The sequence below is a fragment of the Zosterops lateralis genome (assembly GCF_965231275.1).
Source record: "Zosterops lateralis genome assembly, chromosome: Z".
Taxonomy (NCBI): domain Eukaryota; kingdom Metazoa; phylum Chordata; class Aves; order Passeriformes; family Zosteropidae; genus Zosterops; species Zosterops lateralis.
This window is the reverse complement of record NC_139800.1, coordinates 56,799,933-56,815,509: the sequence shown is the minus strand read 5'-3', so window position 1 is coordinate 56,815,509 and position 15,577 is coordinate 56,799,933. Positions and strand designations below refer to the sequence as shown.

At 40.2% G+C, this 15,577-nt stretch overlaps 1 protein-coding gene across 1 annotated transcript in view; it reads left to right on the top strand.

Annotated features, from left to right (window-relative positions):
• Window positions 1–15,577, top strand: part of SRFBP1 (serum response factor binding protein 1) — a 69,868-nt gene that overhangs the window by 17,287 nt on the left and 37,004 nt on the right. Inside the window, exons 2-3 of the mRNA XM_083883024.1 lie at window positions 3,315–3,403; window positions 4,356–4,428. Coding sequence (XP_083739150.1) covers window positions 3,315–3,403; window positions 4,356–4,428 — 162 coding nt within the window. The remainder of the gene's footprint in view (window positions 1–3,314; window positions 3,404–4,355; window positions 4,429–15,577) is intronic.

The window sequence follows — 15,577 nt, the reverse complement described above, 5'->3', positions numbered from 1 at the left end:
AATACGTTATTCTGTGAAAAAGCACAGTGTCAAATGGATGATTTTTGTTCATAACCATAGCTTTTGAAACATGCTTATGTGCATTCATGGTGGAATATGTTACTACCTAGGCTTGTTTTCAAAAGTGAATTCATTTATTTTATTACCTTTTGTATTTAATAACTGATATGTAGTCTATATCCTATTTCGATATTATCTATTATTAATAATTTGTGAACACAGACATTTGGTAGCATTAATGAGTAGGAATGGCTTAACCATCTCATAAATAGTATTTCCCAACAAAATAAAAGAAGCCTTCAACAAAGGAAAGTATCTCTTGTTCTTTGTTCAAAGAAATCCTTGAAGCGGCTATTTCCACATACAATTGCAGACTTCCTTAATTTCCAGGAATCCTGGATCCTATTGATAGAAGAAATGGCTTGGTTTGTGTTTTGCTTGTTTATAGTTATTCTTTTGTGCTTACTGTGACTGCTAAATAGATTAAAAATCCTTATTGCCTACTCTTTAAGCATTAAGTTTGATTCTGACTTATACTGTAGTCTTTTTATGTTTCAGTCCAAAGAGTTCTTCTTTTTCTTACAATCTTTTCTTGAACTATTTATAAAAAACCTTATTATGAATAAATTGTTACTGTTTTTTGAAAATCATGACTATTCTTGGTGGATAGTTTTGTTGTCGTTGTTGTTGTTGGTTTGGTGTAGTTGATTTTTTTTTTCCTACTAATGGCAAAGTTCCCTCTCTCACTTTGTAATACCAGGGCCTATCCTGGTGGTCTAAGCCCCATTGTTTCAGGCACACTGAAAGTCTGAAGCTTAACTTTTTTGATTATTTTCCCAAAGAGTTGCCTGCTTTCTTGAGAACGTTATGAGTACTTCCAAGAAGAGAGTTGATGCATACTGTCCCGTGTGAAAGAAGTGACTGGATTACATAAATTAATATTCCTAGTCTGCCAAAGAGTGAATACCTTCCCTCATTCCTGCTGTCATGTCTATACAGCCTTCATTGGCTGGCAGCAGAGGAGGCTGAAGTTTGGCTCTTGTAGGCCCTGGAAACATGCTGCGTATGCATTAATATTTCTATTAAAAAATATATGACAAAATATTTTTGAGGGAAAGTTAAATATACTTCATGTTTGCATACACAGTAACTAATATGTGAAGTATGAGTTACTTAAATTCCAGTATGTTTCTAGCTTGTGGAATTTTTAGTGGTTATTAAAAAAAATAGAGAATTAAAAAAACCTAACTCAAAACAACCTTCCCTCCTCAGACCTTCTAGGAAGGCATATCCAGTTTGCATCTGACATTCCAAACTCACTGCACGTACACGGTATCAAAGAGGCGTTCCACCAGAAGCTGCATTATTTTCTTTCTTCCTTTTAGAAGAAGATAATGCTATAGGGACCTATGATAATCTCATTCAGTGTCTTAAAAAAAAAAGATATCTGCATGCCTTGATGGCAGACGGTGATAATTACGGGTTTCTTCCTTAGCATGTTTCAGATTTGAGTGGTGCCACTGTGTAGCGGAAACTTGGCACTTGGTGCTTTTTGGCCTGGGGTTTCTGCTCTTAACTGAAGTAGAAATGCTTTTTGTAGGTAGACCTGTGTGTACAGTTACTTTTACTATGGTAACTAAGGTATGTGTTGACCTTTGCTACAACAATTTTTGGAGCAGGAGACCACTTTTAGGTCAGTTGGTTTTGTCCCAAAAACCTTCTTTACTTTTTTAGTTCTTATGGTGCTACTGACTAATCCTGCCCCCCCATACACTTCCCTTCTCTTGCTTCTCAGAGGAACACAGCTTCACATGTTCTTTCGCTTGCCTGGCAGAGGTGAGGCTGAAAATCAGCACCTGCTCCTCTCTAGAAATTGTTTTGCTCTGCTTCAGCCTTCAACTAAGCCACTGCTGAATAGGTTCAGGGCTTAAGAACTCGATTGAATCAGTAACCTGAGTGACAAACATAATCAGTTGTGTGAAGTATGTGCTCTACCTTTTTTTTTTTTTTTTTTTTTTTTTTTTAATCATCTTTATGGTCTCTGCACAAGGTGTTAATTTACTAGCCAGACTCCACATCGGGGTGTGAAATACTGTTCTGTGGGCTTTGAAGATTTTTTGTTTGTTTGTTTGTTTGTTTGTTTGTTTTGTTTGTTTGTTCAAGCTTGGTATAGGTTTATGGTACTAATATTCCTCATTGACCTGACTAGGTAATGCAATCATTATCAATCTGCCATTTTGATGTTATATCTAAGAAATTAGAATAGAAATCCGATGTAAAGAACTTTATTGAGAAAGAGGTGCCAACTTAATTTTGAAACTTATCCCACTGAATAAATTTAAGATAAACTTGGCTTTTGTCAGGAAGACTGATTTTTTTGTTTTAGTATTTAATGTTAATTCTAAGTTTAACTGTTAAATACAAAATCCTAATAGACATAGGTATATATATATATGGAGAGATAGATATGAATAAATAAGGGGGAAGTTGAGTTGTAAAAAAAAAAAAAAAAAAAAAGTGTCACTATTGCCTCCCTGTCATCATTAGACAGCACCTGAGCTGAAGGTTTTCCATTATGGAATTTAATTGCAAAAGATTGGAAAGATTTCTTTGTTCAACCTGTCTAATAATAATTATAATTCTTTTATTAAATAAGAGGAGTGAGAATTAAGACCAAAATATCATTGCCAAATTTTCTTTAAAACTGCCTGTGTTAAATTTGGGAACAGAGTCCTGGGTAGGATGGCAAATTGAGACAGACTATAGTGAGTTAGAAATCACTTGGATTTTTTGTTTTCAGCAGAAACTAATTCAAATATATTAAAAGAATTTAATATCTCAAATTCTGTTCCATAATAATGTTAATTTTGAGTGTCTTTCCTTTACATTTCATGATGTGTCATAATGAAAATGCTTTAATGTATTGTGCACCAATGGACTTAATGTACTGCTGGTGTTTCACTGGGACAAAAATAAGCTAAGTGAAGGCAAAAGATGAGAATTTTCAAATCTCTAGCTCTAAGAATAATATTAAAGTATGGCTAGTTAGGAATGTCTTGTCTTCTGTTTGGACCTGAGATGGATTTTTAGACTGTTGGTTGTTCTTCCTCTTATGTTTATGGAAGCAGTTTGATTTTAATGGAAATCCAGATCCCATTTGAAATGGGATTTGGTTAGCAGGGAAATGCACTCTCTTTTCAAAATAGTTCTCTTTGTTGATCTAATTTCCAAAATTTAACTCAATGTAATGAATGTATTGTATATGGAACATAATCAAGAAAAACACTTTCTAATGTCTTCCATATTTCTCACAGGTTGTGAAGATGAGAAAAGATGTGAAGAAGGCCAGAGTCCTCACTATTCGCAGACTAACCAGGCACATCGGGAAATTAAAATCGAAAAAGTCAGTTTTAAATAATAATGGGGTTTTTGTGGTTTATAAATGAGGCAGTATTTTAATTGTTTTCACAAAAATGGAAAAAAATGCACTCTTAAAACTTAAGACAGTAAAACACGTAAATTCTATTTGTCTTATTTTTGCATCATTTTTAGACTAAAAATACTAACTAAAAGGATTTAAATGGGATGACTTTTTAATGGGATTTAGTGTATTGGAAAGTAATCTGAATCAGTTACAGAACCTTTTACAGCATGTCTGAAAGTCAGATTTCATCTTTTAGGTTATCCTACTGTTGAATTTAAGTTGCACCAAGTTTTCTCACTGTAGTTATCTTCAGTATTGTGTTGCAAAAATTACTTTTTTTGCATAGATACACGGATCATACTTAATTTTTAGTAGTTACTATTACTTAATTCTAATATGAACAGTTTAAACAATATTTTGTAGATTATGTTTTTAAAGATTACTGGCCTGAAATAACTTAGCATTAACAATTTAACAGTTGTGTTTCACACTGTCTTAGAGATGGTGTGAGATACATCTGTTACTGTGTTAATAGTGTAAATTGAGCATACTCTTACAATTTTAGCAGTTCTTGAAAATAAGAAGCAAGCCCAATGAACTTCCATATTTAAATATTACAGATCTTAAAATATAATTATATTTGAGACACTGGCGTCACCTATTCTTGATATGAATTGTGGTTTGGTATTTTCTAATACAGTAACATTTGTTTTTCACATTGTTTTGCTAAATCCTCGGTGTTTCCTCTGCTGTTCAGTACAGCAAAAGCATTAGGCTATGTTCAGCTCTTTGCTAAAGTGTTCATTTTCCAATAAAGGATTGTGTTTATGCACCATCTCCTGATTTTTTAATTTTAATAATTAGTATTGACAGAGAGGAAATAAAATAACTAAGCTGAGATTTTCTTAATAAAGATAGACTTCACTTGCAGGGGTTCAGAAGACTTGAAATTAAAGAACCAAAAACGAGTTGAGAGATTAATAGAAGAAATCCATGCCATGAAGGTAATGCCGTGTTTTGATAATTAAATATTAGAGACAATTATTTTAGTAACTAAAAGCTTTGTTTGTTTTCTGTGGCTGCATTACTGAAACTTTAAGTATTTTAGAGTAAGCTTGAATATTAACATAAATAGCAAATGATAAGTTTCTGTGCTTGTCAAGATGTTAAACAATTGGAATCTTAAGCTTTCCAGGCAAAATGTGAATTTGCTTAGCAGTGTGTGGTGTTCAGAGTTTTTACTCTTAACAGTTAAAGCACAGAATTTAAAGTTCTTGTGCTGCTCAGGAGCATGGGGGGAGGTGTTTTGTGTGTCTGACAGTACAGTATCCTCATTGTCCTGCAAGCTCTAAATATCATGCCGTTTGTATTTGGTTCTGTAACAGCTTCAAATTGTAGCTGCAAGAGACTGGTTACGTTTGAGTCGGATCTTTTTTTTAATTTTCAGCCTTACTGTTAATTGATACAGTGTTTGTATCTTATATGTTATGATGTCAAGAAAACGTTTCAAAATTTATAACTTCATAATAATTTGTACAAACTTCTCAATTTTAGTTGATACTACATAAAATTATATGTGGTGAAATTAGTTATGAATTCAAATCACAGAGCTTGAGCACAAGTGTTATGTATAGGTTGTGACAAATGTTTTCTCACAATATGGCTGTTTTGATTGTTTCCTTGATAAGTGTAGTTGATAACTATAGTGATTGTATCACTCACTATTGTGGAAGGTTTTTTGTTTATTTTTAACATCTCTTTCCCCTCTCCCTCCCTCAACTTTGCAGAGATCTTAGTCTTCAAAAAATCTAGTAACAGGAAAGGCTTCATTGAACAATTAAGATGTGCTTTGTGCCAGATTGATCAGGTAGAATCACTGGGATTTTTAGCTTAATACTTCCAGTAAGAGTCTTCATAAATGAGTAAAGGGGAAAAGAAAACAGGCAGCGCTGCTTAAGCACCATGACATTAACATTGGGGCACGCTGTATTACTGACCTGCCATCAGTCTTAAGCTTAGTCTTGTATTTCTTCCTTTTTTCCTCTCTCCTTTTTTTAATTCTAATTTTTAAAGTGTTTTTTAATGCCAAGTATGTGTTTCTTAGTTTCTAAGAGAATGATCAAGTGATCAGATGGAGTTAGAAACCTGTGTTTTATAGGGCTTTTGTGAGTATTCTCAAGAGGGTTTCATTGCAAGATTTGTTCTGCACACATCCTTGTTCTGTATGCATTGTGCTTTTCCTTCCAGGATTTGCTCATGCAGACATCTTAAAGCCTGCCTGCACTCTAGACTGTATTGGCCAAGTAAATTCAAGTGTTGATTCAGTTGGCATGAATTATGTACAGGGCTTGTAAGGCTTTAAGAGTGGTTGTCAGGGAAGGATGGATTTCTAATCTAGAGAGCTGAAGGCAAATTTTGCTCTGAAATAATTTATGGAAAGGGAGGAGTCCTCGAAGGAGGCAGCTGAGAAGGAGAAACTCTGCCATTTCTTGGGTAGATAGCTAGTAAATACATTTGGTTATCTGAAATTTTAAGTGTCATAAGTTGACTTAATTGTTAAAAGCACAGCTATATTAATATTTAATAAGAAAAAGGTTGGGTTACTTGAATATTTTTAGACTTTAAAAATGTACACGTCAACACTTACTAGCTCTACAGTGTATTTGTTTCTTAGATGAAAGAAAAATTCCTGTTTCTTATGAATCACAACCTAAAGGGCACTAATTGTTTACGTATTTTTTCAACCACTGTTGATTTCTCGACAAACAGAGATTTTTAGAGTCAGCATAGAAATATTCCTTATTCAGCATGGAAAAAGTAAGAAAGACAGCTTTCACACAAGCTTGTAATGTTCTTTCAACTGAGTGGAAGATTTTACATTGAGTGAAACCTCACTCCCAGCAATCTTTTGTCATAAGTTATTGATCATAAGATTCATAAAAACCACCTTCACATAACTCAAATTATGAATTTGAGAATTTAAAGGCAAGATTGGACACAATAGAAATAGAAAGTGATCTGTAAGAGTTGCAGTTCAGAGCAACTAATGTTTGAGATATTCTAGATTATTTTAGGAGTTTTGTTGTGTGGCTCTCAAACACATGCCAGAGTAAATTCAAAATTCTTTCAAAATTGATGGACTCTGTGCAGGATATAGCAATTTTTCATGTTTGTTAACACCAAAAAATTGTCCATGAACTTCTCATGTGTTTTATAAAAGAAAAAATATTCTGTTCTCTCTTAACCGAGTGATTAGTCTTGAGAAGCTGCAAAGTTGGCAAAGAGCAGTTCAAAGGAAAAGACAAAAAATCCAAAAAAATAGTTACAGCAGCCAGAGTGGTGTGGAGCCAGAAGATGGGTGTTGCACCAGACTCCCATAGTGTGTGTGTTTTCAGGATAAAAGATTTGTTGGAGGTTGGAGGCATGAAGACCTTCTGTAGGTTAAAGAAAATAATACAGTTTTTTTTCTAAAAGTTCCTTGCAATTGCTAAAGCAACATGGTTTGACACCAGGGACTCATGAGGAAAACTATTCACTCATACTCCTCTGCTGTAGTTGAGCAGAGGATGGAGAAAGAAAAACTGAAGGGCTCATGAGCTGAGATAAGGATTAGAAGATGCTCCAAGGGCAAAACAGGCTGAAAACTTAAAAGGTATGAAGAAAAATTTGTTAAAAGAATTAAAAGAGGATAAAAAGAACTAAAATAAACCTTTAGAACACCTTTTTCTTCCCTCCAGCCTCTCCTTCTTTCCCACTGACAGGGCAGGTGGGAAACAGGGTGTGGGAGTTCTGGTCAGTTTTTCACTTGAAATCTTTCTTCAGTTCACTTAGGGATAGGAGTCTCTTCTGCTATGCCATGGGGTCCTTCCAAAGGAGACAGTTCTCTGTGAACTTTTCCAGCATGGTTCTAATTTTCACAGGTAGCAGTCCTGCCCAACCTGCTGTAACATGAGTCCCTCCCCCGGCAAAATAGTCTTCCCAAACTACATGGCGTGGGTCATTTTAGTTCGTGGGGTGTATGTAGTCTTTTAAGGATAAGCTGCTCTAGTTTGAAAGCAAGGCTCCTCCTATGTCTGGAAGCAAGGGTCTGCTCTCTCTGTTTGGGTTTCCTACCAGATTACAGCTTTTTAGCATCCACCTGCTCCAGCATGAGCACCTTTTCTCACAGGCTGTCCGTGGATCTCTGGATCCCCCCATGCACTTTATGCATTACAGGGAAACTGTTGTATTACAGTCCTCACCACAGCTTGTAGAAGAATTTCAGCTCTGATACATGGACCACATCTCTCTCCCTCCTTTCACTGACCTTAGTGTTGCCACGTCATTCTGCTCATGTGTCCTCACCTTTTTCCTTTTCACTGGCTCAGGAGAAAATTGTAGTAGGTTTGTTGGTTCTCAAGTTCTATCAATTGAAAGTTCTTACACGGTTTTGCAGCACTGAAAGGTTGATCTCATATGGGCTCAGTATTGGGGAATTTCTCATTATGCCCCTTGCTGTCAGTGAGCCCTGCTGGCGCTGCCTGGTGGATGCGGGTGCCACGATGCCAGCACCATTCCATGCCTCTCTTCACATGGAGCGCCAAAAAGGAGAAGGTGCTGCAGACACTGCCTGCAGCATGGCTGGCTAAAAGCGGCTAAGCAGGCAAAGTTCACTGCAAGCTGTGTCCAGATGCTCTGCCACATGGCCCAGCTTTGTGGCCACGGAAGCTGCTTGCAGAAGAAGAGGAAAAACTCCGTGCATTTTTTTTCCTTTTTAAATATGTCATTACAGAGGCATTTCCAGCTTCTCTAATTGGGACAGCAGCATGTCTGTTGTCAGAGCCTTCAGGGATTGACTCTGCTGGACATAGTATAGAAGCTTCAAGCAGCTTGTCTCAAAAGCCACTTCTGTGGCTTTCCCCACCTCCACTAAAAGCCATTGTGTTAAACCAATGCACAAGACAACTCTTTCTGAACATCAATCCTTTTTCTTCCATTATCAAGAACAGACCCAGATGTCCTTTCTCCTTATCATATATCCAGTAGAAAAAAAGCTGCCTGAGAAGTGTTGGCAACAAAGTCTTTGGAAGGACTTCATGTATTCTGATGACCTCAGAAGGCGTTATTGAGGGATTCCGTTTTACAGGGGGTTCGTTCCAGTCTCAAGGGAGAAAGACTTAAATTCTGCAACCTTGAGACAGTTGTCTGTTTTTCTGAAGTTTTTAATGCAGTGGCTTAAGTTTCAGAAAAAAAATGTAATGGTTTGAAATCCCAATCAGGGAGAATTCTTCTCTTTCTTAAGAATTACATTTCTCAGTTCAGCTGCCTGTAAACTCACAAATGTTTTCAGCTGCAGCTTAGCAGGATTTCTCTGAATGAAACAAATTTGAACTTTTAGTTACAAGATTTTACCTTCTCTTTCTAGTTTGTATGTTTACTAACTACAATCTGATACAACAGGAAAGACGAAATGCTTACTGTCACTAACAGTTGTATCACTAACACTCAGGGGTGCTATTTTCCTGTCCTCAAGTAAATTCTGAACAGACAGTGCTGACATAATATCACTTTAAACACACTGTTTCCTAGGAGTGAGATGGTATAAGATGCTTTTACTTTTTAGGTTTAATGGAATGTCCATGTCTTTTTTTTAATATGCTCTACACAGTCACACATGCACAGTTCTGCATATACATTGAAAATCTATGAAGTATTGATGCTGGGCTATGTTGAAAAACCTTTTGTTACTTGTATTTGCAAATAGTATATATTATGGTATTGTTAGAATGACATTTAATTTTTTTATTCTCTATATTTTCATTGTTAGAACTGAAGAATAAAAAAACCCCTTAACTGGCAAATACAATTAAAAGTGTCTCAAGCACAACAATCAGAAGTAAGCATTGAGAGAAATAAGAGCAGTTAAAAGTTCCAGCTACGTGTATACGGGAACTGGGTTAATTGTTTGCAGGAGTTCTCAAAGCTATTGAAATAATACACTGGTTTTTGAGTTCTTCAGTTTTCATTTTTCCAAAACTGTATAAAATATTTATCCAACAATTCACGAAAGATGAGGAAAAGAATGGTATGATCCTCTCTAGTCCTCTAGTATGATACTACTTCTGTGAAATATAAAATTGTGTATACTTCCAGGTATTTCTTTACTTGTTTGTCAGCTTGATGGTACTATCAAAATGGATTAATTACCCATGGTAGTGTACTGCTTTCCATATTTAAGAAGCTATTTTTAAAAAAAAATTCTTGACACAAAAATAACAGATTGGCTAGTGATTTCTTAGCAATGTCTTACCGTGAGCTGTTGCAATTTCTTGGCTGAAATAAGATCTTAATATAAATCATTGTTTCTTTACCATGCATCTAGGAGTACTTTTGCCTTTATCTTAAAACAAAAACTTTGGCATTATGGAAAACGTTGTTATATCATGTTTGAGAGATGCTCATTAAGAAAATATGGACAAAAGACAATTTTCAGTGGTTGAAGGAAAAATGCCTTCCATTTGTCAGGAAGTCCATGAGCAGCAGTTGGTTTCAGCCATTTTCAAGTGTCTTGGAAAGATACCATCTCTATCCTGAAAATTTTCACTGGAGAAACAGATTAGTTAACGCAATGTGGGTTTTTTAGTACACTTAAACCACAGTATTTATCACAGAATAATGAATTTAGTAAAAGGGATACAGGAAAAAAATAATGCTTTACATTATTTTCTCTTAGTTTTATACTCTATCAAGATGTTAACTGAAGTAGACTTAAATACAAACTCCATTATTAAGGTTTTGAAGGCCAAATTACTTTATGAAAGTAGAACTTCAGTTTGAAGGGTGTTTCCTCATTGGAACAACAGTCTGTCCTGGGTTGTAGTGTAGGATGTACACAAAGTATTTATTCTATCACCATCTTTCATGAACTGTTAAACCAAGTGGGGCAGTGTTCTTCCCAGGACCCCTGCCCTTGGGCTTCTGCTCATGGCCCATCAATGCCTTGCCCATGACTCACAGGTAACTCCCTCCAGGAGTTATCTCTGTTTAATGGGCCATCAAGGACCCACTTCACAACTCATCATCCCACTGTGAGATGCTCCGCCCAGGGGGAAGAGCCAAGCAGTCTCACCTGGATATAATCAGGGGTTTGGGACAGTACAAGCAGTCCTTACCTACTGGATTCCCAGAGGACCAGAGCTAACAGACCTTTCTACGGGAATGCTGCTTTAGGAAGAGCACCTCATCTGGACTGCTTCCACCATCCTGCTCAGGTTGTATTCTGACTCTTGTCAGTGGTCTTTTGTATTATTTTATTTTATTTTACCTTTTTACCTTTCTTCTTATTAAATTGCATTTCTGACTTGGAGCCTCTCGCTCGTTTTGTTTTCCAAACCATAACATATTTTTGATGCCCAATGTGGGGCCAGAGGCACTGAGAAAAGTCAGAACTACAGTTTTGTATTGAAGGAGACACCTGTTTGCTATTATGCTCAACATACTTATGTGTGTCTTATACCTATCTCTCTATATTTTTCTGCACATGGGGCACTATCTGCCAGTCTTAATGTTCCTGCATAGACCAGAGTATGGTACTAAAATTGCTTTATTGGTCTATTATGTCCATTGCTTGATAAACTCTGAGGCAATGAACAGCATTCAGAATATATACCCAGTTTTGTATTTATGTTCTGGTCTAGGATGCTACATCCAGGCCCTCAACAATCTCACCCCGCCCTTATGGGGAGGAGTAAAGAATGATTTTGTTCCAGCTTTTCAGGCATAACACAGCAGTTTTTGAAAATATTGAGTACCCTCTGGATGCCAAGGACAGCATGATGATGTTGTTAGTCCTGCTTTCTCTTCTCTGCACAGCCTGTACCATGCTTAGGATCAAAACACTACCTGGTGTGATACAGCGTGTTCTTAAGGAAAAAGAAGAGGGAAAGAGAAGCAAAGCAACAGCATCAGCTTCTACACAGACAGTCACAGAGGAGAAGGGAACCAAAGGCAAGGCAACAGTGTCCTCATATACACAGACCATCGCAGAGGAGAAAGAAGCCAAAAGTGAGGCAACAGTGTCCACATCTACGCAGACTGTCACAGAGGAGAAAGGAACCAAAGGTGCCGTCAGCATCTCCACACAAACCGTCACTGAACTGGAATCACCTAAACCAGTAGCCGTTGTGACCACTCAGAAGAAGAAGTCAAGGAGCAAATCAGTCCACGTAGTGACTGACGAGGATGCAGCAGGACCTTCACAGCCAGCAGAGGAGACAGAGATAGAGATCATCACTCGCTCTCTATCCCTGGGTGAGTTGCGTGACCTGCGAAGGGAATTCACCCGCCAGACCAACGAGTCCATCCTGACCTGGCTGCTCCGCATCTGGGACGCTGCAGCCAATGACACCGTTCTGGATGGAATTGAGGCCAGGCAACTGGGATCGCTGTCCCGGGATGTGGTCATTGACCAGGGGATTGGGAAAACCCAAGAACCTCTCAGCCTCTGGCAGCGACTGCTGACAAGTGTGAAAGACAGATACCTTTGTAAAGAAGACCTCCAAGTGCACCAAGGAAAATGGAGCACAATAGAACAAGGTATCCAACGCCTGAGGGAATTGGCTGTGCTGGAGATAATTTTTTCAGAAGACGAGAGATTTCCTAAAAACCCAGATGATGTCCAGTGCACATCACGGATGTGGTTGAGATTTGCATGGCTTGGACCAGAGATGCACTCACGTTACCTGGCAACACTGCAGTGGAGGGAAGGTGAGGACAAGGTGGGTGTCTTGGCTAATAAACTAAGAATTTATGAGGATGCTGTCACTGCCCCGGTTCACACCCATGTCTCATCTGTGGAAACAAGACTGGCTGAGCAAGTCCAGAGCTTGATTGAAGGAGGCCATCAGAAACTGAAAAAAGAACTTTAAGAAAGAAATTTACCATATCTCACCAGAGCCGATGAGAGTCTCTGCCATTAGGAGCAGCGTCCCCCAGCCAGGGAGAGAGGATACACACCACAAGGTAACCTCTGGTCTTTTCTTAGAGAGCATGGAAAAGATATGAAGAAGTGGGATGGAAAATCCACTTCCGCTTTAGCAGCCCGGGTACGTGAACTGAAAAGAGGAACACCTACCACAAGAAGCCCGTCTAGAATCAAGGTTGCCCCAGTCTCTCAGAACTCCAGACGGTACAGGAATGATGATATGACTGATCCTCTTGAAGGGGCCTCAGAAACATATTCACAGGAAGAGAACAATATACGCCATGACCAGGAATAGGGGGGCCCTGCCTCTAGCCAGGAAGAGGAAAGGGATAATCGGATCTACTGGACTGTGGTGGATCCAATGGCCTGGCACATCTGACCCACAAAAATATATGGTGTTGGTTGACACTGGGGCCCAATGTACCATAATGCCATCAAGGTATGTAGGAACAGAATCCATCTCTATTTCTGGGGTGACAGGAGGGTCCCAGGAACTGACTGTATTAGAGGCTGAAGTGAGTTTAACTGGGAATGAGTGGCAAAAACACCCCATTGCAACTAGTCCAGAAGCCCCATGCATTCTCGGCATAGACTATCTCAGGAATGGATATTTCAAAGACCCGAAAGGATATCGTTGGGCTTCTGGGATAGCCACAGTTGAGAAAGAAAACATCAGACAGTTGAATACTTTGCCTGGTCTCTCAGATGACCCCTCTGCTGTGGGACTGCTGAGAGTCGAAGAACAACAGGTACCAACTGCCACAACAACAGTACACCGCCGCCAATACCGCACTGACAGAGACTCTGTGATTCCCATACACGAGATGATTCGTAAACTGGAGAGCCAAGGGATGGTCAGTAAGACTCATTCACCTTTCAACAGCCCAATATGGCCTGTGCGTAAGTCCAGTGGAGAATGGAGACTGACGGTGGATTACCGGGCTCTGAATGAAGTCACACCACCACTGAGCGCTGCTGTACCAGACATGTTAGAGCTTCAATATGAGCTGGAGTCCAAGGCAGCAAAGTGGTATGCGACCATTGACATCGCCAATGCCTTCTTCTCCATTCCTTTGGTAGCACAGTGCAGGCCCCAGTTTGCTTTCACCTGGAGGGGCGTGCAGTACACCTAGAACCGACTGCCCCAGGGGTGGAAACACAGCCCCACCATCTGCCATGGGCTGATCCGGGCTGCACTGGAGAAGGGTGAGGCTCCAGAACATCTGCAGTACATTGATGACATCATCATATGGGGGAATACCCCAGGGGAGGTCTTTGAGAAAGGAGAGAAGATTATCCAAATTCTGCTGAAAGCTGGTTTTGCCATTAAAGTAAGGTTAAGGGACTGGCTCAAGAAATCCAGTTCCTGGGAGTCAAGTGGCAAGATGGACGTCACCAAATCCCCACAGAGATAATAAACAAGATCACTGCCATGTCCCCACCTACCAACAAGAAGGAAACACAAGCTTTCCTAGGTGCCATAGGCTTCTGGAGGATGCACATTCTTGAGTACAGTCAGATTGTGAGCTCTCTGTACCTGGTTACCCGCAAGAAGAACGATTTCCACTGAGGCCCTGAACAGCAACAAGCCTTTGTTCAGATCAAACAAGAGATTGCTCACACAGTAGCCCTTGGCCCAGTCAGGACGGGACCAGATGTGAAGAATGTGCTTTACTCTGCAGCCGGGAACAACGGTCTGTCCTGGAGCCTGTGGCAGAAGGTGCCTGGGGAGACTCAAGGCCGACCATTGGGATTCTGGAGCCGAAGTTACAGAGGCTCCGAAGCCAACTACACTCCCACAGAGAAGGAGATCTTGGCTGCCTATGAAGGAGTTCAAGCTGCCTCAGAAGTGATTGGCACAGAAGCACAGCTGCTTTTGACACCCCAACTACCAGTGCTGGGCTGGATGTTCAAGGGAAAGGTTCCCTCCACACATCACGCCACTGACACCACATGGAGCAAATGGATTGCTCTCATCACACAGCGCGCCCGTATTGGAAACCCAAATCGCCCTGGGATTCTGGAAGTTATAACAAACTGGCCGGAAGGTGAGACTTTTGGATTATTGTCTGAAGAAGAAGAAAGGCAAGTAACACGTGCCGAGGAAGCCCCACCATATAATGAGCTACCGGAGACTGAAAGACGATATGCTCTCTTCACTGATGGCTCCTGCCGAATTGTAGGCGCTAACCGGAGATGGAAGGCTGCAGTTTGGAGCCCCACATGACAAGTTGCACAGGCTACCAAGGGACAAGGTGGGTCGAGTCAGGTTGCAGAGCTTAAAGCTGTCCAGCTGGCTTTGGATATTGCTGAACGAGAGAAATGGCCGAGGCTCTATCTCTACACTGACTCGTGGATGGTAGCTAATGCTCTGTGGGGATGGCTGAATCACTGGAAAAAGGCCAACTGGCAGCGCAGAGGAAAACCCATCTGGGCCGCTGACATTTGGCAGGACATCGCTGCCCGAGTAGAGAGACTGACCGTGAAGGTTCGACACGTGGACGCACACGTACCCAAGAGCCAGGCTAATGAGGAGCATCACAACAACGAGCAGGTGGACAAAGCTGCCAAGGTGAAAGTATCACAGGTGGATCTGGACTTGCAGCACAAGGGAGAACTGTTCTTAGCTCGTTGGGCCCATGATGCCTCTGGTCATCAAGGAAGAGATGCAACATACCGATGGGCCCGTGACCGAGGGGTGGACCTTACTATGGACAGCATCTCCCAGGTCATCCACAACTGTGAGACCTGTGCTGCAATCAAACAGGCCAAGCGAGTGAAGCCTCTGTGGTATGGTGGACGATGGCTGAAGTACAGGTATGGGGAAGCCTGGCAAATTGACTACATCACCCTTCCCCAAACCCGCCAAGGAAAGCGCTACGTGCTGACCATGGTGGAAGCCACCACTGGATGGCTGGAAACCTACCCTGTGCCTCATGCCACTGCCCGGAACACCATCCTGGGCCTGGAAAAACAAGTCCTGTGGAGACACGGCACCCCTGAGAGAATTGAGTCGGACAACGGGACCCATTTCAAAAACAGCCTTATAAACACCTGGGCCAGAGAACATGGTATTGAATGGGTATATCACATTCCTTATCACGCACCAGCTGCCAGAAAAGTTGAACGGTGCAATGGACTACTAAAGACTACCGTGAAAGCACTTGGTGGGGAGACCTTCAAGAATTGAG